Source organism: Henckelia pumila, chromosome 1 (assembly GCF_033568475.1).
Source record: "Henckelia pumila isolate YLH828 chromosome 1, ASM3356847v2, whole genome shotgun sequence".
NCBI classification, from domain to species: domain Eukaryota; kingdom Viridiplantae; phylum Streptophyta; class Magnoliopsida; order Lamiales; family Gesneriaceae; genus Henckelia; species Henckelia pumila.
Genome location: NC_133120.1, coordinates 93,866,938 through 93,890,518, shown reverse-complemented (window position 1 = coordinate 93,890,518; position 23,581 = coordinate 93,866,938). Strand labels below are relative to the sequence as shown.

Genomic DNA, 23,581 nt, shown 5'->3' with positions numbered 1-23,581 from the left:
AAGAGAACTAAATTAGGCAACTTCATAATTTCAACGTCACCCTTTACATTTTTATTAATTAAACGTTGAAAATAATGAAGATTAATTTAAAAATCTTATTAAAAAACTTGTTAAAATTAAAAATCATTATTTTAAAAACTAAATATAATGTAAATCATAAAAAAAATCTTATGATGGAAAAAATATAATGACGATTTATATATCTATACTATACTAGTTAATAATACACCAATCTCTTAGAATAACTCCCTATCGATCTTCTTTCATTCAATAAAAATGATTACTAAAAAAACATTTTAGTAAATTCTAAAAATAACGAACTGATTTATTTCAAAAAAAAAAGTAATTAATTAACTATATTAAAAATATGTGCACGATTCGCTGGCAATTCCACTAATTAAGCAGACGTAAGTGGTCCGATTGCTTAACGTAAAGTCATATGTTAACCTCTCCAGAAAGCCCAAACCCAATATTTGGGTACTTGGATCCGGCCCAAATCCCATACCCAAAATTTGGGTATTTGGAATCGGCCCATTAGTGGAAGTAGAGTTGAATTGAAACTCTCTCATCTTCGTTATATTCAAATCCGCCCAACTTCTGAAACCTCGTCCTTCTCCATTCTCTTCCCATTGTTTATTTTTATCCTCTAGCTCCAAACTCCTGATTTTCCTTCCCTAGGTTGTTTTCGCTGCTTAAATTTTTCATTTTCTGTTTTTTTTTTAAAAAATTCGATTTTACAGAATTTCATCTGAACAACAAACAAGGGAAAAATGGAGGCAGGATACAATCCGCGTACTGTCGAAGAAGTTTTTCGAGACTTCAAGGGTCGTCGAGGTGGCCTTATCAAAGCCCTCACTACAGGTGGTCTTTTGAACTCTGTTCTTCTGTGCTTTATTTTTTTTTTCTAGGTATAAGCCGCTTCAATAGTTTTTGTTTTTTTTTTGTTTTTTAAAAAGTTTGGTTGTTTTGTGTCTTTTTTGTGTTTCAGATGTTGAAGAATTCTACCAGCAGTGTGATCCTGGTCAGCGGTTTTAACGCAAAATGGGTTTCCTTTTTAGTTTTTTTATCGTCTGTTTTTTGTTTATTTTTTTTTAGTTTGAGCACTTTTGTTTCATTTATCATCTAACTATCTCTTATAACAATGCTCTTGTTTCTTGTTTTCGTTGAGCAAAAATAAGTGTTGAATTCTGGCTAATCAACGTGTATTTTACGGTCTTTGTTGATCCTCATTACCTTTTGCCTTACACTGAAATTTCACCGTGTTTGCTGTCAATTATTAATATTTGGAGGAAAAATATATGCAGCTCCAAGTTGAGCAAATTCGGCTTCGAATTTTATAAAATAGGATAGGCTTTGGGGTCTGAAATTTACTAACTAAATCAAGTTTGATCATTCAAACATTGGCAATTTTCGTTAGTCGATTAATTTGGCCGCACATGCATCAAATGTTGATACATTATTTAGGTTCCGCATTGCTCGGTATCCGTTTTGAGCAATTTCAAGTCTACCGTTTGTTGTTAGGGTGTTATTTTCGTACTTCCAAATCTACAGTTTCTTGTTAGGTTGTTATTTTCGTACTTTCAAGTCTACCGTTTCTGGTTAGATTGTTATTCACGTACTTTGCTGATTGTTGGGTTTTTCCTTTTCTTAATATCTATCATCGTCTTACTGTTTGGTTCCTAGATTTTTGAATCATGTAAAGATGATTTTTAGGTCTGTTGGGTCTCCTTTTCCGCAATTTTCCCAATTCAGCTTGTAATCAGTTAGTTTTTTTTGTTTACAGAGAAGGAGAATTTGTGTTTATATGGATTTCCTAGTGAACAGTGGGAGGTCAATTTACCTGCTGAAGAAGTACCTCCTGAACTCCCAGAGCCTGCTCTGGGCATCAACTTTGCTAGAGATGGAATGCAGGACAAAGATTGGTTATCTCTTGTTGCTGTCCACAGTGACGCTTGGCTACTTTCTGTTGCCTTCTATTTTGGAGCAAGATTCGGGTTTGATAAAGCTGACAGGTGATCTTCTTCCGCATTTATGTCTTTTACGAGGTTTCATTTATGCAGTCCACGTGGTCGTATAGCCATAAAATAACCGTTGAATATTTTTTTAAGGCTGCAAATTAATAACAATGATGCCAAATTTTCGGTTAAATAATTACTTGCCTAGTAGTCGTCTCCTATATTTCAACCTTTTCCCACTTGTCTGGAGGTTCGTTTGCAATTATGGTTTTTGTTTGTCTCCGACTTTGATCACTGGAAAAGCTGATTGATTGAGCATGCACATGGATGAATTTATGCATATCCTTTATGGTTAAAAAATAATGCAACAAAAAAATAATTGTAGATTCCAGTTGTTTGGGATGCTTTGTTGCTTATTTGAGTTGTGAAGTTGATCGCGTGATAATCTTGTTGCTGCTTCTTGGTTCAGGAAGCGACTTTTTAACATGATCAATGAACTTCCGACCATATTTGAAGTGGTGTCTGGTGCTGCAAAGAAGCAACAGAAAGAGAAATCAGCGGTCTCAAATCATAGCAGCAACAAATCCAAGCCAAAACCTAAACCAGTAAGAAATTTGAAGTGGAATTTTTTTACCTGTAACCAAAAGATTATATTTGCTTTGATACTGGTTGCCTGTTTATTTCCTTCATTTAACTGCATTCTATAATATTATTGGTGTGAGTGGGTTAAGGAGTCCGCTGGTCTACTAGATTTGATTGTTTCTTATGATTTACAAAGCTGGCATGAATGTGACTGATGATCTTCTTCTTTGTTGTAATACAACTGTCCATTCTTGTGCAGCTAATTGCAGCTCCAGAGAAAATTCCTATATCTCAGGCAAAAGATGAAGAGGAAGGGTTTGAAGAGGAAGAAGATGAGCATGGGGATGCCCTGTGTGGTGCTTGTGGAGAGAACTACGCATCTGATGAATTCTGGATATGCTGCGACTTATGCGAGAGGTGGTTCCATGGAAAGTGTGTCAAGATTACCCCTGCTAGAGCCGAGCACATCAAGCAGTACAAATGCCCTGCATGCAGCAACAAGAGAGCTCGACCCTCGTGAAGAACTCTCTCTCAGTCTATTTAGTTTGTTGGACCCTTTCCTGTTTATCTTTTAATTTTTGCGTCAAATTGTGAATTAGTACTTGTTGAGAGGGGACTCAGTTCTTGGTTGTAGCGACGCTTTACTGTCATCAGTGGCAATGTCCATCCTCTGATTTTGTTGGACTGCAATTCTTCTCTTATTTCTGCTTTCCTTGTTATTTTGCCATACAATCCCTTTTATGCTCTGCTTTGGAGATTTTTTTTCGTGGATTTGGTGTTGGTATACAACACACCAACATCGAGTGACGAGTTGCGACAAGAACTGACATATTTAAGATGGAGTCAAAGAAAGGTAGGTGATCACATTCGACCCCTCAACTTTGCTTCATTCTCATGTCAGTCTCCGAAGTTGCAATTATTTTTCTAAGTGATTCATCGATGAAAAATCATTCTCCTTAATTGAGTCGGTCTCCAAATTAATTGCTTCATTTTATAGTAAGTCAATCTCCAATTTACGATGACGTTATTTATTAAATGATTCGTCGATGAAAGATCATTTTACCCTTCTTTAATTGAATTTCCTAGCTCACATCTATTGCCTTCAATTTGCCTCACTTTTGGGTTTTGCCCGTGCATGTTATGCACACAGTTTATGACATCCAAAAGCATTTCACATACCAGGAATGTGGTACGCAATTATGCTTCACCCTATGTGGTCTTTTATCATTTGATCTATCTAATTTATAACAATAATAAATGAAATTTTTATATAAAATTGCGTAATTGATAAAGATTCTTTATTAATAGTCACTTTGTTTTTTTCTACGTTACATGCTGATCTCTAAGCTCATCAACACTTCAAGCCCAAGTGAAAAATGAATGGACATGTTATGTAATAATGAGATATTTTAAGCTGTATTTATAGATTTATGCTATATCCGAGTCGAAGCCCAGTCAGATCAAGATTTGCTCTTAAATTTCCTTCGGGATTTCAAATCCACCACGATTACAGAAATATTATCCTTGCTACCTCTCTGAAGGGCCAAGTTTGAGAGATATTCTGCGGCAGACTGTGATGCCGGATCGACGCCCGCCCCCCGCTCAGCTAATGGTTGAGTTCCATTCTTTTTGTGCCATATTAGGATCCGTTTTCTAGCCGCTTCACATACTTCCTCGTTTGTCAAAACATCCCACAGCCCGTCACTGGCTAAGACAAGGCACTCATCGTCTCTAGCACGAGGCATGAACAAGACTTCTGGATCAGGTATAATCCATGGCTTCAAGTATCTGTCACCTGCAAAGATGAAGGAAAAAAAAGTTGAGACGCTGCGGCGGAGCGGAGCCATTAGGAGACTCATGACCGTTTTGGCCAATTAACAAAAACTAGAGGTTCTATCCCTTAAAAATGATTTGAGTCAATTTCCAGTCTATGGATTATGTAAAAGTTACGAAGAACTCGTAGTAAAATAACTCGTAATGATTTCATGCGTAAGTAGACAATTTATATCATTACAAGATGATACCGATCGTGACATATCAAAGGCATACCAATGGATCTCGACATTGCAAGAACACCGAAAACGCGGTGTCCATTCCACTGTATCACCTTGCCTCCAGATGCTTCAATTCTAGCATATTCATCTTCTCTATTTGGCTAACATAAAAAATTAGAAAATAAATTTAATAAATATTAGCTCAGTACAACCAACCTTTATTATAATCTTTGAAGAAGGAAAGTTAATGAAGACAACATTTGCTCACTTTATGATCAACAGATAATGCAACTGCTTCTTTACCACGATAAAGGACAGCCCTCGAATCTCCACAGTTGGAAACTATAATGTGGGATGAGCAAACCACTGCTACCACAGCGGTTGACCCCACAGTTTCTGGGGCAACAGGTTCAGAGGTGCAATTAATTGCATCAACATCTCCACTGTGACAGTCTTTGCTAGTCCCTCCAACCTCATTATCAACCTTTAGAAAGCAGTTTGTAAAAAGCTTGTTCCACTGCACCTCCCTAGTGTCTCTAATACTCCCATTTGCTAAATCATCTTTAACACTGTTCAACTCCTCTTGTAATGCCAAATGGATCCTATCACGGCAATAGTTCGCAACCTACAAGATGAATGTAACGTGGTTGGCGGTGGGTATAATAGTTACAAACCCAGCCAAACTTTAGCCACGAAAACAATTTCAAAAGGCCAAGATCCTTGGGTTGCATTTGGGTGGATATATCGGATCTGATAAGTGACAGAGGAATCACAATTGAGATGATTAGAAAATTTTAATCCTAACCGACCACCTCTCAACATAATAAAAACTGTTCCAAAATAGTCTGAAAATGTATTGATTTGAAAGGTGTTTAAAATTTTCAACTTCCCTGGGGTTGAACATATATGATGGATTTTGATGGCTGGATTCAAATCCATCAATGGGTGGTGAAATAGAGATGAATGACTACACAAATGTCAAAGTAATTGTACAAATCTAGCTTTTCATGCAGCACAAACAAACAGAAACTCCTTACAATTGGGGTAGACAACATCAAATTACCCTATTGATCATAAAACATCGAAACATGCCCCAGCAATTGAAACTAACTCAAATTTAAGTGCTTAATGAATAGAACACATACCTGAGATCCACCGTGACCATCGTACACCCCAAAAAAATGTGACGTCAGGTGACTCAAACTCTGACTTACCCCATCTATCATACAGTCACCAATAAACATCTTGATAGGAATTTTCATAAAATGAGGTACAGCCACAACAGCATCTTCCATCTCTGGTCTATTTCCGCAAATAGAGACAGAGCCCCAAAGCGGAAGGCACTCCACTTCAAAGACACTCTTAACGCCACGTTTCCCAGGATCATTCTCACTGGGTAAAGCAAGAGCTACAATGGATGCCTTTAGGGTAGGTCCATCTGAACATTCTTCATTTGGCATGGGATTCAGATTAAAATATTCACCAGATGTTTTCCGTCGAATGCTTCTTTCCTCCAAAGTAAAAATAACCTTTGTGACAATTTGACCATTGTCAGTGCCCTCTATTTCGAGGGCGATAGGCAAGCTAGTGTCTGAAGAAACGTTTAGAGGCAAGCTTATGTCTGCTGTCGAATCAATAGGTAGCAAACCAACCGCACTGATAACACTAGGGTCTTCCCCAATTGAGAGAATCTCGTCTTCTTCACTTTCCTGAACTTCATGGATTAACTGACCATTTTCAGTTAACTGTGTCATCACTGACATATCAGGTTTTGCTCCATTTCGCCCAAGCAATGGCGAAGCAGTCTCATCAGTTTCAGGTTTAACACAACTGTAGCTGGAAGCCCACCTAGAACTAGTTGTATCATCCATAGTTGGATCAGATAGCAAACTTGCTGTTTCGGTCACTAGTTCTAGTCTTTTGATTTCCATTTGGTTTGAAAGTCCTGAAGTTTCACAAACAGGATCACCTAAGCTAAGAGCCAGCGTAACTGAAGGAGCCATATCTTCCATCATCCGTCTTCTAAACAACAATAAAAACAAAAAAGGCTAGGTAGGTTTAATCACACAGACGCGGGGACACAAGTGTTCAGCTATTTATATCGTATTATAATTCAGTACCAAACTGAAAACAATCAAATTGCGATAAGGGGCTTTGGCAAATCAGATCTGGTCGTAAAATATACTATCTAAAGCAGAAAACAGTTTCAACACCTTAAATTCCCAAAGATCACCATATCTCACTTCCGCCACCAACCCTCATATAGTCATGAAATGGTGACAAAGACCACAGATCAAACCCCTATCCATAATTCCAAGAAAAGAAAGTCATAGGAAAGAACCTTCAAAAAATCAGAAACCAAAACCCCCCAAATACACAAGGAAACCCTCGAAGACTCAAACTTGTTGCCACATGGAACATGGGTTTCATGGATCTGAGGCAACCCTTATCAGCCTCTAGAAAATCAGGGCTAATTTCATTCTCATCCAACAAAAAATCTCTCTCCAACAAGTTTCTCTAGAACACTAGATTCATTCCTCAAGAAAGGACGTCCACATCTACGTTACAAAAGGAAATGTAAATTCAAATCAAAGAACTGAAAGACAAAGACAAGCGGAGGGTTCTTACCAAGGACTAAATTGAAACACCAACGGAAATGGCAAAAGGGCTTTCACTAGGCTCGGTAATTACCCCCGCTCGTAGAGTTTTCCTCATTTCCTTTCTTGCTTTGATAGAGCTAGAGCCAGAGAGAGAGAGAGAAAGAGAAGTGTGTGGAAAAGCTTTGCTACTTCATAAGACACGTGTAGATTCAATTATCTAACTCCAATCAATAATGCTTTTGCGCAGAAGAAAATGTGAAAAGGAAACAGTTTTGATGAGGCAAACTTCAAGAACACCACGTGTCCTTGTGGAGTAATCGTCTTTTTTTTTTTTTTTTGTGACGGACCGCAATCGTTATTTTTCGTTATGCTTTGGTTAAACTCGAACTAACGCAATAGCCTGCAAGTTACACTAATTAAGTAAACCACACTAAACAAGCTTTATATGACAGGTTAGTCCAAAAAAATGTTGGCAAAAGGAATTGTCTTTTTTTTTTCTTGGAATTAAATAAAGAGGCTGGGCCTGGATGGAGTGTCACCTTTACTAAATTTAGTATTTGTAAATAATAATAACTAAAAGTTTTGTTCAAAAAAAAATAATAATAACTGAAAATGAATGGTGCATTTATTCATGCATCCAATATGTATTTGGAATAATTAAATTAAATATATTGATTCAAATTTTTAATTAAATTAAATATAAAAAAGAATTGCATTCTTAATAATTTTTATATTTCTAATATTATACTTGAAAATTGAAATAACCTTCGGACAAGAAGCTTGATGTGTATTCATCGCCAGTTGTGTGATTTAGTTGGATTTAAAATAATATACATGTACGTTGGTAATGAAATGACTTAATCAATATTTTAAGATTAAGATGAGATTTCGAGTTTAAAACTAAATTATAAAAATTTCATCCCGTATCTCAATAATAATAATAACTAACATTGCGTGTGTATAAAATCATACTATATATTTAATATTGTATTTATATATAAATATTATTTTTTCAATAATATTTAAATTTATTTTTTAACATTTGTAAAATAATATAAAATTAAATTTAAATTTTTTTTATCAATTTATCTTATCTACAATATTTAGTTGAAAAAAATATGAAAATTTAAAATATCAAAATTTCAAAAAAAAAACAAATAAAAATAAAATTGTAATATTTATATTACATTAAGACAATTTTGACAATTTAAAAGATGTTGTTTAAGGGGAAGATTTTTTTATATGTAAGGAAAGATAATAATAATAAATCATTGGTTCTCACAATGCAACGGACGGCTAAATAAAAGAGAAAAATTTATGGTCAACCTTGACGGTTTTAGCCAGAAAAATTTAGACGGAATGTTATATAAAGGACCTTTAAAAAAAAAAAAAGAAGAGGAAACAAGGGGAAAAAATACTTTATGGTGCTCGAAAATTTCCATTTCGCGTCACTTCACTTTCGAGGTAATTTAATGTTAATAAGTCATAATTTACACAATTTTCAAATTACTTCCTACCTTTTTAGACTATGATTAATTATTAATTTGCATCACTTACGCCTCACTCCCCTTTCGTCATTCTTGCAAAATAACAAAGAACAGAAAAAACGGAATATTATATAATGGGACAATGACACCTTATAATTGTACAATTTTGGTTACATTAATAAAAAAGAGAATTTATGATTTTATTTTATTTTATTGTGAATGCTGATGTCTTTATAATTTGATCATTTATATTAACAGATTAGGTTTTTTTTTTTTTTTTTTGAGAGTGAACAAATTAGGTATTTAGCTTGTATATTTTAATTTTTGACAACATGATTATTTTGATCGAATGAGCTGATATAACCTTGCACGTGAACATCACATTAGTGTTAGATCATTATCATGTCAAACTTAATACCACATCATGCTAAATGATCAAAATTGCAAAAGATACAAACAAATCAGACTAAAATTAAAATAAAACGTGATAATATTAATAATCAAATTTTATTTTTTTAAAAAAACAAATATACAAAATCAGTTGTGGCAAATATCAGGAATGAACATATACAACTTTCCCCACAGATCCATAATTCCATGTACTTTGCCGGTAATACTTTAAAACTATATTATTTCGGTTCAATTTGTAGGTTGGAATGTTTCATAATCATTTGATTCATTTCACCATATCAAACCGGAAGCAAATAATATAATTGTTTGCTATTTGAATCGAAGAATCGTACCCGAACCAGAGATAAGTAACTACAGCTGAATTAAAACAATTTTTTTTTATGTGTACTTTTTCACAAATACTTGTTATTATACGATTTCTTGAATAAAAGATGAGAAATTTATGCAATTAGCTTGTATTATTCGACTTAAAATAAAGTAAAATGAAACTACGTTTGCTTCATGAATAAATATATATAGGTTTCTTCATACAAATATTTTCGTGTATTCTAGAACCCTATCACAAATTTACAACCGATTAAAACTTTAAAATAAAAAAAAAGGAACAAATATAAGAAGGGCAAAAAAAGTTAGAGGTCGAGGAAATTGTCTCTCTTGCTTGTGGATTAAGCGTAAATACATGCATACAAGGCTAATCCCCCAAGTATAGGCCAAATTTACGCTTACAAAACAAAATAGTAATAAATCTTGGTGTCATTAAAATCGAGTCTTTCACATTTCCATCAAATTTTTCCCTGCACAACAACATCGCCGGTTCATGCAAGGCTGAGCAGCTTGGCAGCGCCACGCAGCAACAGCGGCCTCTCTATTACTGGCATCGCTAGCTGCACAGCGCCACCATTCCTCAGCCTTAGCCGGCCATGCACCCATACAACATGGCAAACCATGAGCCGATGACGAATATTGCAGGTGAAGGGAATATATCCACCGCCGTGGCCATCGACAGAGACAAGAACAGCCAACACGCCGTGAAATGGGCCGTCGATAATTTAAATCTGAAAGAGAACCGAATCATCCTCCTACATGTTATATGCACTCAACCATGTGGGTGTTCTTCTTCTCTTAGCTTGTTCTAATTAATATATAGGGTGGCACCAGCCTGCAGAGTGGATCGAATCATCTAGCTAGTACGTCCTCTTGTGGCATTCAAGAGTTTTGATTTTGGGTTCTTAATAGGAGAAAATTGCAGAGTATTGGAATTTGGATTTGGATTTCATCCAACGGGGTTCTTTATCATCTTCAACATAATTTTAATCCTTAGACTCATGCATCTTAATTGTGCTTTGCAGTGGAATTGGCCCCCAAGGAAGGGCGTGCACCAACTCAACCTGAAATGCAGCAATTGTTTCTTCCTTACCGCGGCTTTTGCGCTCGAAAAGCGGTAATCAACACATAGTTGAAATACGCCTTTCGGGGGCTTTCTAGCAGTCTAGCTAGGCATTTCTTACTCGGGTTTAGTTGGAAAATTTTGGTATAAGAATTAATTGGTAACTAATACTATTGAGGTCATGAAGTGCTAAACTGATATCTATGTTTTTTTCTCTCTTTTGATTGTACATTTACGCATTTCAGATTCGTGTAAAAGAAGTGATTCTCCACGGCCATGACATAGCTAAAACGCTGTGCGAGTACATAGATGCTAACTCCATCGCCACCATTGTTCTTGGTGCCACAACACGAAACGCGATTTCAAGGTATGTGTGCATAGATGATATCACATACTCAATGTGCATCGTTGTTTCTTTAAAAATTAATACTTTTATCCCTCGTAATATAATAAATTACCTGGGGTCTAAATTACTGGATCGACCTTGTCATAGCAATAGCCAATATGGCTTTTCAACTTGTCTTATAGCTAATGGTTTTGAACTTAGACCATTTACTGTCTAGAAAATGCAGAGTTCCCCTCTTCCACTACAAATATAGTCATCCATTTTGGGAAAAGAAATAGATAGAACATGTGGCAGCAGCTAGGGGTAATGGTCTTCTCTGATGTTTTTAGCTTTCATAAAACATAAAGTGAGTTTCATGTAAGCCTTTGTTTTTCCTAATATATTTTTGCTGTTAATAATAGATTATGGTGTTGTGTAATAGCAGGGCATTTAGAAATGCAGATGTTCCAAGTTGTGTGGCAAAGTATGCACCTGATTCTTGCTCAGTTTACGCAGTACCAAAGGGTGGAAAAGCTCTAGGAATCAAATCTGCTATTGAACCGAGCACTCCACTCTTGCCTGAATTTCTTGGGTAAAAAAAAACAATTCCAAAGATTTCACGAACATGGCATCCTATCCTACTATATAATTGAGCATGTTGAATGCGTAAAACTATTACATTACATATACGTCAAGTTTTTTGGCATCAGAGCTTGTGCGTGAGCATTTCATTCTTTCTGTCCGAACCCTCTGTTATACCTGCATCTCTCTAAGTGTATCATTTTGGAAGTTGGAACCCAGTTGAAGTTGCCACTTAAACCCGAGCCTCTGCTGCTCAATATCTAGTTACACATAAGGGGACAGTAAGATTAAAAGTTACAAATTAATGATAGCCCACGACCTGAGAACACAAGCTTATATGTGTGGTGGAAAATCAACAGCGTAAAGTGCAACTTCTAAGAGACATAGATGATATTTATATTTATTTTTTGTTTTCACAGACCATAATACATCATTTTATCCTTTACTGTTCAAAATGACATTACCGTAGTTCAACTTGGCTCATGAAAAGTAGTTTGTGTGGAGTTGCAGAACAGAGGCGGAATCATCTTTAGTATTAAATAGGCAAAGACCGGTGGATATTATCAAGAATACATACCCTCTGAATTCACCAAACAACTTCATGGAATATCAGCAAACAGCGCCATGGAATAGGCCGTTTTTAAACAGCAAGACTCCGTCCCCTCAAAGCTCATCGAGCAACAATGAGTTCCAGCAAATGGTTCAATGGGAAAGCAACTACGGAAACAGAAATCTTACTCCGGTGAATCCAGCGTACAATAGTTATAATTGCACCCCCTTTGGAAGCAACAATGCGTCGCCTCTTGATTCAATGGGAAGTAATGGCAGCGAATTCGGGCTCAGCCAGTTAGATGGTAGAAAGATTACTGGACTTGAAAATGGTCTTATGACTCAAACCTATGATAACTCGACCAATTTCGCATCTGGCTCAAGTGATCAATCTGAAGCGCACAGCTTCAATTCTGATGTTTCCATTGAGTTCTTGGATAATTACAGGGAATCAGATTCTTCTAAGAGCTCTAGTTCCTCACAAGCAGCTGTAAGTTGTAGAGTTTCTCAACTCACAAGACTACATGGTATAACATTATTGGACATCGCTCCTTATCCTCTTATCATTGCATGGTAAAATTAAATTTCAAACATTGGGGGTTTTATGTCCGATGTCGATAAGACTATCTTTTTGGCTGAAGTTTTGTGTCAAGCATGAGTTCCAAGAAGATATTGCCAAAAGTCATTCAATCGTGTACCTTGATTATTCTTTTGTAGAACCACATTCCGTTTTCTCTCGATGATGCATCTGTTTTCTGCTTTTTGTTTCCGGTTCTGCGACAAAATGGTGATGAAATTGGTTAATACTAGGCATGGTAATGTTGGTTTCATCATCTCCTAACACAATTCCATGGCAGGAAATGGAGGATGAATTGAGAAGATTGAAAGTGGAGCTAAAACACGTGACAGAAAAGTACAATGCAGCGTGTATAGAAGCTGCAACTGCTAATGAAAAGGCAATCAATTTACAATTCCAACATGGCTGTAAAAGGAGACATTTTCCAGACAAAATTGAATAAACCGATATTTAATTTCAGGTAAGAGAGATTGACCTATGGAAGATGGAAGAGACGTGTCATTCAGAAGACACAATGCACGCACAAGAATCTGCATTCTCCATAGTTGAAAGGGAGAAGCAAAAGTATAAGGCTGCAGTTTTAGTAGCAACGAAGGCTCACCGCATAGCAGAGTTGGAGTCAGAGAGAAGAAGGCATGCTGAAATGAAGTTCAAGCACGAGGCTGATGAGAAACAGAAGGCAATGGATGCATTAGCGTGCAACATTCTAAAATATAGGAAGTACTCCATCAATGAGATTGAAGCTGCGACTAATCATTTCTCTGATTCTGATAAAATTGGTGAAGGTGGATACGGGCCGGTTTACAAGGCTTTTCTGGATCATACACCTGTCGCAATAAAGATTCTGAGGCCAGATTTCTCACAAGGGCAACTGCAGTTCCAAAGAGAGGTTGGTACATATTCTTTCCAAGAAATATACTAAACCACATAATAAAAGTATAACACTCAACCCTTTTCAATTAAGAGGCAACAAATGTCCCCTTCCCTCAAAGGGTAGAATAAGGTTCAAATCCATCGGAAAATGTTCAATAGTAACGTACCCATGAACAGATCAAAGTCCAATTCATCCTTTCACATCATGAATAGGATGTAGGTAAAAATGGCATTTCTGAGATTAAAAGGTCAAAAGTCTGCATAATCTTCAAATTTCTCTCATATGAACAATTATTGCAGGTTGAGGTTCTGAGCAGAATGAGGCATCCAAATATGGTTATCTTGTTGGGTGCCTGTCCAGAGAATGGTTGCCTCGTATATGAATACATGGAAAATGGCAGTTTAGAAGACAGGCTTTTCTGTAAAAATAGTACTCCGCCCTTGTCGTGGAGAGCCCGTTTCAGAATTGCCGCAGAAATTGCAATTGCTTTGAACTTTCTTCATCGGACAAGACCAGAGCCACTTGTACATCGCGATCTCAAACCTGCCAACATTCTCCTGGACAACCATTATGTGAGCAAGATTAGTGATGTAGGCCTAGCCAGGTTGGTCCCACCGCCTACCTCTGATGCAATATCTCAGTATCACATGACATCAGCAGCCGGCACATTCTGTTATATCGATCCAGAGTACCAACAAACTGGGATGTTAGGTACAAAATCAGACATATACTCACTCGGTGTATTGTTTTTGCAAATCATTACTGCCAAGCCTCCAATGGGTTTGACTCATCAAGTCGAGATCGCAATTGAGACTGGGAAATTTGACAAAATACTTGATCCAGCAGTGAAAGACTGGCCTATAGAGGAGGCTTTGTCATTCACAGAATTGGCTTTAAAGTGCTGTGAATTGAGGAGGAGGGATCGCCCAGCATTAGATTCGGTAATATTGCCTGAACTGGAACGGTTGAGAGACCTGGGATCAGATATGGAAGGCATATTTCCTTGTAATGATTCATGAGAACCAAGTTTAGAAAATTCACATTCAAGGCAGGAGAGTCAGAACAAAGTTTTACAAAGACAGTCAGATGAGATCTGTAAAAGTGACAATGGCACAACCACGACATTAGAAATTGGATTAGCTCTTAAAAAGGCAGCGCACAGAAGCTCATTAATGAGCACGACACCAGGAGTTGGCCAACGATTTTGCAAATTCCATTACAGAATTCACCAATTACAATTAAATTTTGTATTTCTTGGTCTACAAGGGGACAACTATTTTCTCTTCAAATTAAAAGGTTAACACAATATGATGTCCTAAATTTGCTTTGTCTTATATAGTATACATAGTAGAACCAAAAACATACAAAATTATGTAGGGTTACAGACAAAGGATTCCTTTTGCCACTCTTTCTAGCCGTATGTCTCCTGTCCTTGGCACGTCTTCCTCCACTAGCATGTTTTTTTTGGATAACTCTGATATCAGATAATAAGCAGTCCCTACTTCTCCATTTTAATACTACAAATTAGCAGTATTCGTTCATAAAGAAAACAAGGGAGATTGTGCGGGCTGTTAAATACCTCATTTTAACTCAGATTCTGTGACATTTAATGTTTTAATACCTCTAACAAGCTCGACCCATCCAAGCCTTATTCTATTTTTTTAATAATGTTTTAAAATTAGAATTAAGACCAAAATTCAAGTCCTCAACTTTGAATCAAAATACTAAACATTCCAGGGCTTTTGTTCTTATAAATGGGAAGAAATCAATGTCATCAAAGATCAATTCGTGAGAGAGTTAAAGCAAGTTTTGTAAACTTATCTACATGGTGCATGAGAAACATATTTTAACGCATTATTTGCCTAGGACTTGCAAACCAAGTAAAACACAAAAAAAAATTCTAAAAAAAAAGAAACATGAAATGATAAACATGAGCAGAAAAATGAGGGAGTGAACACCCAAAATATGAGAGTTGAATGCAGGCTCGAAACTTCAGTCACAATGTTCACACCTAGAAAAGTTATTGTTCAAGAAAAACCCAAAATCTCCAACACATCATTAAAACTCAAAATATGATCTATTTTTACAATCTTGCGGAAGTGTCTTATTTTGTCAAAAAACCAACTTAGAGTCGCTAAATGGGTTAAAAATAAAACTTAATTAAACCCAAAACATATTGTTGAAATATGTCCCACATCGGATAGATAAAGTTTCTGAGAGTTCAATATATGGTCTTGGACAACCCTCCCCCTTGAGCTAGTTTTTTAAGTTGAGTTAGGTCCAAGTTCAAATTTAACACATATAGTAACTAAATAAATCTGAAAATACTAATTATCCCCTAATAAAATACATTATTAAACAATGTCCACAAGCTTAAACTTTGGCGGCATTGTTCCAATTCATAAGCGTAAAATCCCCCAAATGGTTGAATATTATTTTGTCTGTAGATCATGATAAAAATCACACTGGAGACATTTAATATTCTAACATTTCTAAATGTTGTCCAACTCAAGAGAGGCGCATGTATGATACATATACCATGCGACTGGTTGGTTCATTTTGGAATTATAAAAGTAAACATAAATCAAGCGACTCACGTCAGCAGATACCACTTTGGGGTTTCCAGCAGGAAAATGAGCATCCTAGGTTTTTGGCCCATTCCCGACGTTGATTTGTGTCTTCCACCAATTCACAAGCAAGCATATCATCACCCAGTTATGACAATTTTGTCATAAGATGGGTAGATATACATAATGTCGTCACAACTACTGGAAAGAATTCAACCAGCATCCCGTTTTCCAAAACTGATAGCAATTAAATTCATAAGCTAAATTGTCCCAAATTAACTCCACCACAAAATACAAGAAGAAGAAGAAAATTTGTGTCAACTCTTTCCGAATATTGCTCGGATCCATCGCCTGAACATGGGAAGTCAGATTACAGCTTCAGGAAAGAAAATTGAAAAATAAAAAATAAGGGAAGAAAGTCTATATAAAAAATTCGGTTGTATAGCAACCTCTATATTTACTGAAATAATAAGTCAAAGATGATAGAAAGACAGCGATCATAGTAACTGATAACTACAGGTCAACCATGCTTATATCTCTAGTGTGCGCTAACAATTGCACGCTAGTGAACATTTCCCCATAAACCTGTGCACCATCTAAAGTTTTGTTATAGTTCTCTTTTCTACCCAACCCCTTGTTCCCTCTACCTTAACAAATAAGAGACTTCCTACATCAATCAATGCCAAAATAAGTGATGCACATAAAAAGCAAAACTATGGAGATCATTTTATCATACCGCTGAAATGTCATATTTCTATAACGATTCTCATGTTGTCGGCAGTACGTAGTCATATCCACGATGTCATAACCCGCTCTTGAAAATAAACTCGACAAAAATTCCTCAGAGAAAAAAAATGAACACTGCAAGTATCAACACCAGCCATCGGAATTTATATCACCAGCAGCTTGACAAACATGAAAATATGACACAAATTCCAACAAATACTTACAGTTCCATCCTGTCTAAAGTAGTAATTATGGCTGATCATCTGATTTCTATTTTGCAACTTCACCTGAGAAATGCAGTTCATATGTAATTCAACAGGCTGGTCAAACAGTTTCATGAATAAAAAATCGATAATCGAACTAATGCACATCCAATAGTAATGCGCGTAAAATAGCAAGCACATGGAGACCTATTCTCAAAATAAGAAGTATCGCTTTGAAATAAATCTATATTTCTATACTATATTATTATAGTTGAGCGCCTGGAGTAACTAACTTTTGGCGACATGGTGAATTTTAAAATGCCAAAAATACCCCTCTCAAATTATAAAAATATTACATTTTTATTGAATAAAAAATATCATAAAGTTCTATTTTCGTAATTTGTAGCTCCCTTATAATTAGCATAATCCACTTTCCAAAATTTTAAAACCACTAAAATATTTATTCATCTTTATCTAGAGTTTTGAATTTTTAAACAATCATATCACTCCTGACATACAAAATTTATTATGTGTAACCATAAAATTAAAAATAACAAGAAAAAATTTAACACAAAATTTTTTTATACATATATGCACGCAAAGCATGCCAAGAGACGCTTGTATACAGATATCAGCAGCCAACACCTTCAATTGACTAGCACCGAAAAAGCACAAAACTTATTTGCCGCTGTAAGAAGATAATAAAAACACCAAAAATGTACATGGAGGAAAAAATGAGTTTCACATCACAATTAATAAGAAGGAACTTACTTGTGCTGAATCTCCAACAGCATAATCCCTCACAAGAATATGGCCATTTGGCTGCAAAAGTTATGTAATTCACACAGGAATCCAAAAAGGGAAGAAGAATTACTAATAAAAACATAAATACGAGATAAATAGAGGAATAGGAAGAGTGAGAAAATGCAAAACTTCTACAGAACAACCAACCTTCAGTACTTCCTTCAGATTTTGAAGCACAAAAGACATCTTATTTGGAGAAACTGCAGACAACATGAAAACCTACACGTGCATGCATTATTTAACCAGCTCAAACACCCAATGTGCCATTTAGGAGAACCACTCCACAAATTTTACAAAACTACAGGAACAAAAATTTTACGCTTACCACCATCATTGACTTACCAAAGTAACAACATCAACAGAACAAGGCAAAATTTTGTCACATAGCTCGTCACTTGAAACATCACAATTGAAAAGATGCATCCGGTCTTCGGTGAATTTTGAATGTGACTGTAATCAGATTTTTAAAAACAATACATGGCGATGTTATTAATTGCCGAATTCAACAAATCAATTAATCGACGGCTAGAAAAATGTTTACATCCCAGCTCGATAATCCCACATCTAGCTATGCATTCCCATAACTTCACAATTCAATTACAGTTCCCCTTGTTAAGGGGTTGAACAATTACGGTAGAAAAAAGGCGAGAGAGAGTGGATAAACCTTAACAAGAGCCAAAGCATCGGATGAGAAATCACAAGCATAAACAAAGAGCTTAGGGTATGCAGCAATAAGAGGAAAGATGGTGTTTCCAGCTCCACAACCGACCTGTGACAAACCGGTCAGAAATTTGATTCTCCATCAAGATGTCAAATGGATAGCCACAAACATATACTGTGGCAAAACTAATCATACAAGCTTATCATCCCAGCAAAAAACGATCTTGTTGCAATCGCTAAGTTTAGAAAGCAGCTTCCTCTGGACTGAAACTGGAGTAAATATCAAGGGTACTTAGAAAGTTAGTGAATAAGACTTGCAACCTACTCACGCACTATATCTAGATTCAAGATTGCCAAAAATAATAATAATACTACCATATTCACAGGAATAATTAAATAACTACATTATGTGATACCAGTTCTGTGAAATTGCACGATAAACTATTCAAGAAAAAAAAATCGTCACGAAATCTTCTCAAATTAGAAAAGCATCATCACCTCTAAAAGTACTTTTCCATTTTCAGAAGCACCCCTATCACCACCATCATTATCTTCCAAAAAGTACTTGCCCCAATCCTTCTCCAAATAATGTCTGTCCTTGAAAAACTGAAACAGGAAATTTCCACAAGAAAAACAAAGCCAAGCTCAAAATAGCAGAAAAAACAATGTATTAAAAAAAAAAAAAAACAAACAAACAAACCTTGCTCTTGTGGCGCTTGTAGAACTTGTCCCAGTACTTGAGCGACTTTCTGCTGAAATGGTGTTCGTTGCCATCGTAAAAATCGCGTTGGCAAAAGTATATTGGGACAACCGAGAAATGGCGGGAAGCAACCGCCGACGAAGACAAAAACGACACCGTCGACTGGGTCGCAAGCCTCATCTTTAGCTGTTTGGAAGATAGATCATTTGTCTTTGAGAGTAGCACTATGTTGGTTAAATCGAATTAACCAAATTGAATAAATTTGAAAATTTATAGTTTGGTTAATTCGAAAATTAAATTTCAGTATTAGAATGTTTTGGATAAATCAGTTAATTTAATAAGGTTTTCGGTTTCTTAAAAAAAATGGATAACCGAATTAAAAATAATTGAATTTTGAATTTTTTTATTAGGCTCTATGTATCATTTATAATATTTTTGAATTTTTTTTATTAGGCTCTATGTATCATTTATAATATTTTGTTTAATGTGTTTATATTTAATAGTGTACTTAATTTTTGTTATTTTTAATTTTTTAAACTGTGTTTTATTATGATAAACATTTAATATTTTAATTGATTTTATAAAATTTTGAATTTTTTAGGTTTCGGTCAATTCGATTTGGTTTTCAACGGACATTAACCAAACCTGGAACCGAATTTTATCTTACATTTGCAAACGCTAAAAATAAGTGATCATAGATTTTTCTTTAACAAATTTGTCAAAAAAAAATCAATAATCTTTTATCTTTGTACACGAGTCAGTAGAACTTGAAAAAACACACACAGAGACACACAAGAAAGGAGCTTCGAGTATGAATTCGAACATCCAATTTACAACCTAAGTTGTTCACATCAATAAAGCCAAAATAAATTTCGACAACGGCATAAATACCATATAAAATTCATAGGTAACAACGAACTTTCATCTAAACTAGAATACAAGAAAACAAGAACCAAACAAAATGCCAATGAAATTCGGAGGAGAAAATTATATATTCCCAATCACAAATTCATCTTCTTTTTTTTTGTTTAGCTTTGAATGATATTATTCTGAAACTAACTGAAGATTCCAGAGAATAGTGCTGGGGAAGTCATCTTTGGCTTAAATTAGTAAAATCCTCGACCTGCGCCAAAAACTGAATTCTACTCCCAATCTACAAGAGTACAAGCCCAAGTTCTGACGATCTCAATACATGCCTTAGCCGATAGTTGTAGAGGTAGTAGTGAAGTTTCCCATCACCTGGGCCAAACTTCAGCTCCTTCAAGAAACTCTCGTTCTGCATAACATCCAAAGCATTGAAAACATCAAATTCCTCTTTCTTGGCAACAATAAGAGCATCATTCATCAGCTGAAGCAACGGGGTCTTTGTGGACACATTGTAATAAGAATAAGCAGCCTTGAGACTAGAATGGCTTTGACTACCAAGTATTGAAGAGGGTAAGGTGTAAAAACTACAGAAGTCAGTGATTTCTTGATTATCAGGACTTGAGACCAAGTAACTGTTCACAACATTCTCCCTGGGAAGAATCCAATGTTCTACATCTAATTCATCAAAATCTGGTGCAACCGCGAATTGTTTCAGGTAATTTCTAAGCAAACGAGTAACTGCAGGAACATCACGAGGTTCCATCTTTCTGAATCCAGGGGTCACAGTCTGATCTGGTAATTTGTAAAGCTTTATCGTTCGGCTCATTGTCATCCTTGCACCAAGCCTAGAAAACCCAACATCAATAAGCTTCTTTGGATTCAAAGATCTATGCCAATATTGACAAGTCGTTATGGGAGTAGGAAGGACAACACCAGCAGTATAAACAGCTTGCCAGATATTCTCCAAATGAATCCTCCTTGTAACCTCCTTAATCAAAACTGGAGCCAATCTTTTTGATCTAAGCTTCTTGTGGACACACAAAAAATTAACCTCAGCCATCATTGCTACATCATCGCGAACACGTATTTTTGCAGGGACCCCAGTAATGAATGCAACCAATTTTTTTGAACTCTTTACCCTTACTCCAATGTGCCAACTCCTATAATAACCAGGAGGGCGCAGTGCCCATTGAAGAAACTCCTTTGAGTAATTAAATCTAAACATGTTCTCGTCGTCCTCAACATAGTTATTGGTTAAGAGATTATACACCTCAATGCACATCTCCTCAGAGTCCATATCACATGTAATCCACTCGTAAGGAGCCGGAAGATTATATGGCTCTTGCTTTACTTCCGAAAGGAGTGTTGGCTGTTCAATTGGACCTTCAGAGAGACTCGTGTTCCCAAGATCCTTGAACTGCCCAACAGGTTGGGTTTCCCAAAACTTATGCCTCTTTGCAAGAGAAAGAGACTCCTGAACTTTCCGCGATAAAGAATCAATTGATACATCATTTTCGTTCTCATTCTCTTTTTCAGAAGATAAGGTATTATTGCTAGAAAAATTGTGGCTTTCAGTCGGTGTGTCGTCGTCAGCCATTCTCAAGAAACTGCATCATCAATTTAAGAGAACAGAATAAAGTAGAAAAATGAGAGAGGAATTCTAACACGAGTACAAAAATATAAAGAAATTTCTCAAAGAAAGACATCATATTTTAAGGTGAACATCAACGATAGGAAACAGACTAGGAGCTGAATGGGCACACTTATCAAAATACAACAAAGCCAAAAACACTGAAAAAACCATAGTTACACTTTAATTGGCTCGATTTAAAACTGGAACTTTTCCAGAAGCACACCACATGGAGACATAACGAGGGCGTTTTAGGAAAGTCATAGACGAGCACCTTCACTTCTCTCTATTGAAAAATATTTGTTCTAATATTACAAATTTTAGCACCCCAAAAACACAAGGTCTGCCCGCCCCCCTCCATATCAAAATTCTTGAATTCGCCATAGGAGCACACTATCACACAGACTGACACGCAATCCAAACTTAATGATCACACCACAGAAAGCCATTAAACAAAGTTAACATGAATATCTGCATAATGCTTCATCACTTAGTTTTAACAGGGTTCAAGCAACCAGAGACTGCAAGATAAAGCAACAGCTAACCGATACTCAAACAAATTCTTAATCTGGGAACATCTTACACATTGAAGATAGATTTTGAAGAAGTATCGAATCTAATTTCAAAATAGTAATCAATCGCAAGAAACGAAATGCAGCTAAATGAATTTCACATAATCCAGTCAATCACGAAATGCCACAAATCTCAAGTGTGAAGAATGACCGCGGAGTTTAAGATCTGAATCAGAAAATTAAAAACATGACAATATTGAAGTAAAGCTGCGAGATTGGGTACCAACCTTTAACTTCGATTCGGAAATTTTTGTGGGGGCAAGTGACAAGATCTAGGGCTTTACACACCCAAATTTGTTGCGGAGAACACAAGCAAGTTACTGCGAATGGTCTGGTGATGGGTGCGAACACGATTTTGATAAAGTGTACACTTTTAATAAATGTTTTGCTTTGAACGCTTTTGATAAAGAGTTCCACTTTTAATAATTGTCTTTTCTTTGACAATGCTCTACTTTGACTCTTTGATTTTTGGGCAAACGTATACGTACTTTAAATCTCTATATCCAAATTCAAGTTTGTGATCAGTTTTTATCAACAAAAAAATAAAATAAAAATTACACTACTTAATCCAAAAAATAAAAATAAAAATTACACTTCCTGAGCCTACTTATTTTTCTCGGATAAAAATCGGTATAAAAAATTGAAAATATGATACGAATACATGATATTTGAGCATCAACTGTTTCAAATCCGGTACTAATATATGATTTTTGAGTACTCAAATATGTAAGCAAGTATTGATATCAAGCACACATTTGTCTTCTTTAGATGAACATTTAAATATATGTTGCAAGTGTTTATATTAATAAAGATGTTCAAACTTTATACTTAAAATCTTATCTTTTGTATCAGAACTAAACCACTTAGTGCTCGAATATCATATATTAGTACTATATTTTCAATATTTTCATCCGTGAAAAGACATGTGGGCCCAAAGAGTCCAAAAATATTTTCAATAGATCAGAGAGTTTACACTCATATTTTTTCTAACGATGACCAAAAACAAATTTGAATTTAGATTTAGAAATTTAAAGTAAATTTATCCTTGATTTTTCTTTCATCAAAAGGAAAATTAATAAATATCATAGAAGGAAAACCGGGTTTTTTTTAAAATTTAATTTTAAAAAAAATTAAATTTCAAAATTAATGTAAAATATGAAGGATTGCAGTCCATGTTCCGTTGTATTAAAAAATGCAGCGTCCGCTGATGCTGACAGCGAACGATGTGTCCGTTGTCAGCACTCGTGGGGACCTACGAGTACCAACTTTTTCTTTTTTAATTAATTAATAATATGACTATTTGTTTATCAACATATCAAATTTTTTATTTTATGTTGCGAATTTGGTTTTTAATTTTAATTTTAAAAAAATTTAATTTCAAAATTAATGTAAAAAATGGAGGATTGCAAAAATATTGAAATCCCGTCAGTAACAGCGAGTTTTTCTTTCTTTTTTTTGCTTTTAATTAATTATATAATTAATAATTTTTTTATAAAATTCTTATTTATGCATTAATAATATGGTAATTT

General features: G+C 35.5%; 5 protein-coding genes across 13 annotated transcripts; 2 read left to right on the top strand and 3 right to left on the bottom strand.

Moving 5' to 3' along the window:
• Window positions 1–585: 585 nt before the first annotated feature.
• On the top strand, window positions 586–3,222 carry LOC140876426 (PHD finger protein ALFIN-LIKE 5-like). The gene is made up of 5 exons (XM_073280377.1): window positions 586–861; window positions 989–1,021; window positions 1,784–2,012; window positions 2,425–2,560; window positions 2,797–3,222. Exons 1-5 carry the CDS (start codon window positions 771–773, stop codon window positions 3,055–3,057), a joined length of 750 nt encoding a protein of 249 aa, XP_073136478.1. The 5' UTR covers window positions 586–770; the 3' UTR covers window positions 3,058–3,222.
• Window positions 3,223–3,791: 569 nt separating this feature from the next.
• LOC140876247 (protein phosphatase 2C 7-like) lies at window positions 3,792–7,358 on the bottom strand. Of its 3 annotated transcripts, none has more exons than XM_073280160.1 (5): window positions 7,160–7,358; window positions 5,677–6,579; window positions 4,800–5,156; window positions 4,587–4,692; window positions 3,792–4,332 (listed from the first exon to the last, which is right to left on the bottom strand). In XM_073280160.1, the coding sequence occupies exons 2-5, from the start codon at window positions 6,544–6,546 to the stop codon at window positions 3,998–4,000; spliced, it is 1,668 nt and encodes a 555-aa protein (XP_073136261.1). In that variant the 5' UTR covers window positions 6,547–6,579; window positions 7,160–7,358; the 3' UTR covers window positions 3,792–3,997. The 3 variants fall into 3 exon arrangements, with proteins under 3 accessions (XP_073136261.1, XP_073136260.1, XP_073136263.1); XM_073280159.1 differs by having other exon boundaries at window positions 5,677–6,553; XM_073280162.1 differs by having other exon boundaries at window positions 5,677–6,550.
• Window positions 7,359–9,796: 2,438 nt separating this feature from the next.
• On the top strand, window positions 9,797–14,349 carry LOC140876245 (U-box domain-containing protein 35-like). 3 transcript variants are annotated; one of them, XM_073280156.1, is made up of 8 exons: window positions 9,797–10,133; window positions 10,379–10,470; window positions 10,662–10,783; window positions 11,187–11,333; window positions 11,834–12,362; window positions 12,730–12,828; window positions 12,910–13,338; window positions 13,623–14,349. In XM_073280156.1, exons 1-8 carry the CDS (start codon window positions 9,950–9,952, stop codon window positions 14,340–14,342), a joined length of 2,322 nt encoding a protein of 773 aa, XP_073136257.1. In that variant the 5' UTR covers window positions 9,797–9,949; the 3' UTR covers window positions 14,343–14,349. The 3 variants fall into 3 exon arrangements, with proteins under 3 accessions (XP_073136257.1, XP_073136256.1, XP_073136258.1); XM_073280155.1 differs by having other exon boundaries at window positions 11,184–11,333; XM_073280157.1 differs by having other exon boundaries at window positions 9,797–10,216; window positions 11,184–11,333.
• Window positions 14,139–19,199, bottom strand: LOC140876251 (tRNA N(3)-methylcytidine methyltransferase trm141-like). Of its 4 annotated transcripts, none has more exons than XM_073280168.1 (10): window positions 18,984–19,199; window positions 18,782–18,889; window positions 18,288–18,392; window positions 17,966–18,073; window positions 17,771–17,842; window positions 17,591–17,641; window positions 16,841–16,903; window positions 16,627–16,751; window positions 15,921–16,241; window positions 14,139–14,279 (listed from the first exon to the last, which is right to left on the bottom strand). In XM_073280168.1, the coding sequence occupies exons 1-9, from the start codon at window positions 19,161–19,163 to the stop codon at window positions 16,208–16,210; spliced, it is 846 nt and encodes a 281-aa protein (XP_073136269.1). In that variant the 5' UTR covers window positions 19,164–19,199; the 3' UTR covers window positions 14,139–14,279; window positions 15,921–16,207. The 4 variants fall into 4 exon arrangements, with proteins under 4 accessions (XP_073136269.1, XP_073136268.1, XP_073136272.1 ...); XM_073280167.1 differs by having other exon boundaries at window positions 14,173–14,297; XM_073280171.1 differs by having other exon boundaries at window positions 14,173–14,297; window positions 15,921–16,127.
• Window positions 19,200–19,838: 639 nt separating this feature from the next.
• Window positions 19,839–22,416, bottom strand: LOC140876249 (glycylpeptide N-tetradecanoyltransferase 1-like). Of its 2 annotated transcripts, none has more exons than XM_073280164.1 (2): window positions 22,280–22,416; window positions 19,839–21,457 (listed from the first exon to the last, which is right to left on the bottom strand). In XM_073280164.1, the coding sequence occupies exon 2, from the start codon at window positions 21,445–21,447 to the stop codon at window positions 20,137–20,139; it is 1,311 nt and encodes a 436-aa protein (XP_073136265.1). In that variant the 5' UTR covers window positions 21,448–21,457; window positions 22,280–22,416; the 3' UTR covers window positions 19,839–20,136. The 2 variants fall into 2 exon arrangements, with proteins under 2 accessions (XP_073136265.1, XP_073136266.1); XM_073280165.1 differs by having other exon boundaries at window positions 22,276–22,374.
• Window positions 22,417–23,581: the final 1,165 nt, after the last annotated feature.

Bases quoted from the DNA above. Each gene is read 5' to 3' on its own strand.
- LOC140876426 (XM_073280377.1), top strand. From the start codon at position 771: ATGGAGGCAGGATACAATCCGCGTACTGTCGAAGAAGTTTTTCGAGAC. The intron at 1,022-1,783 runs GTCAGCGGTTTT...TTTTGTTTACAG, and splicing joins CTACCAGCAGTGTGATCCTG to AGAAGGAGAATTTGTGTTTA. The intron at 2,013-2,424 runs GTGATCTTCTTC...TTCTTGGTTCAG, and splicing joins GGGTTTGATAAAGCTGACAG to GAAGCGACTTTTTAACATGA.
- LOC140876247 (XM_073280160.1), bottom strand. From the start codon at position 6,546: ATGATGGAAGATATGGCTCCTTCAGTTACGCTGGCTCTTAGCTTAGGT. The intron at 4,693-4,799 runs GTGAGCAAATGT...TTTTTATGTTAG, and splicing joins CATTATCTGTTGATCATAAA to CCAAATAGAGAAGATGAATA. The intron at 4,333-4,586 runs GTATGCCTTTGA...TCATCTTTGCAG, and splicing joins TGCAATGTCGAGATCCATTG to GTGACAGATACTTGAAGCCA.
- LOC140876245 (XM_073280155.1), top strand. From the start codon at position 9,950: ATGCACCCATACAACATGGCAAACCATGAGCCGATGACGAATATTGCA. The intron at 10,471-10,661 runs GTAATCAACACA...TACGCATTTCAG, and splicing joins GCTTTTGCGCTCGAAAAGCG to ATTCGTGTAAAAGAAGTGAT. The intron at 12,363-12,729 runs GTAAGTTGTAGA...ATTCCATGGCAG, and splicing joins CTAGTTCCTCACAAGCAGCT to GAAATGGAGGATGAATTGAG.
- LOC140876251 (XM_073280168.1), bottom strand. From the start codon at position 19,163: ATGAGGCTTGCGACCCAGTCGACGGTGTCGTTTTTGTCTTCGTCGGCG. The intron at 18,393-18,781 runs GTGATGATGCTT...GGTTTGTCACAG, and splicing joins ATGGAAAAGTACTTTTAGAG to GTCGGTTGTGGAGCTGGAAA. The intron at 16,242-16,626 runs GTATGATAAAAT...TCCCATGTTCAG, and splicing joins AGAAATATGACATTTCAGCG to GCGATGGATCCGAGCAATAT.
- LOC140876249 (XM_073280164.1), bottom strand. From the start codon at position 21,447: ATGGCTGACGACGACACACCGACTGAAAGCCACAATTTTTCTAGCAAT.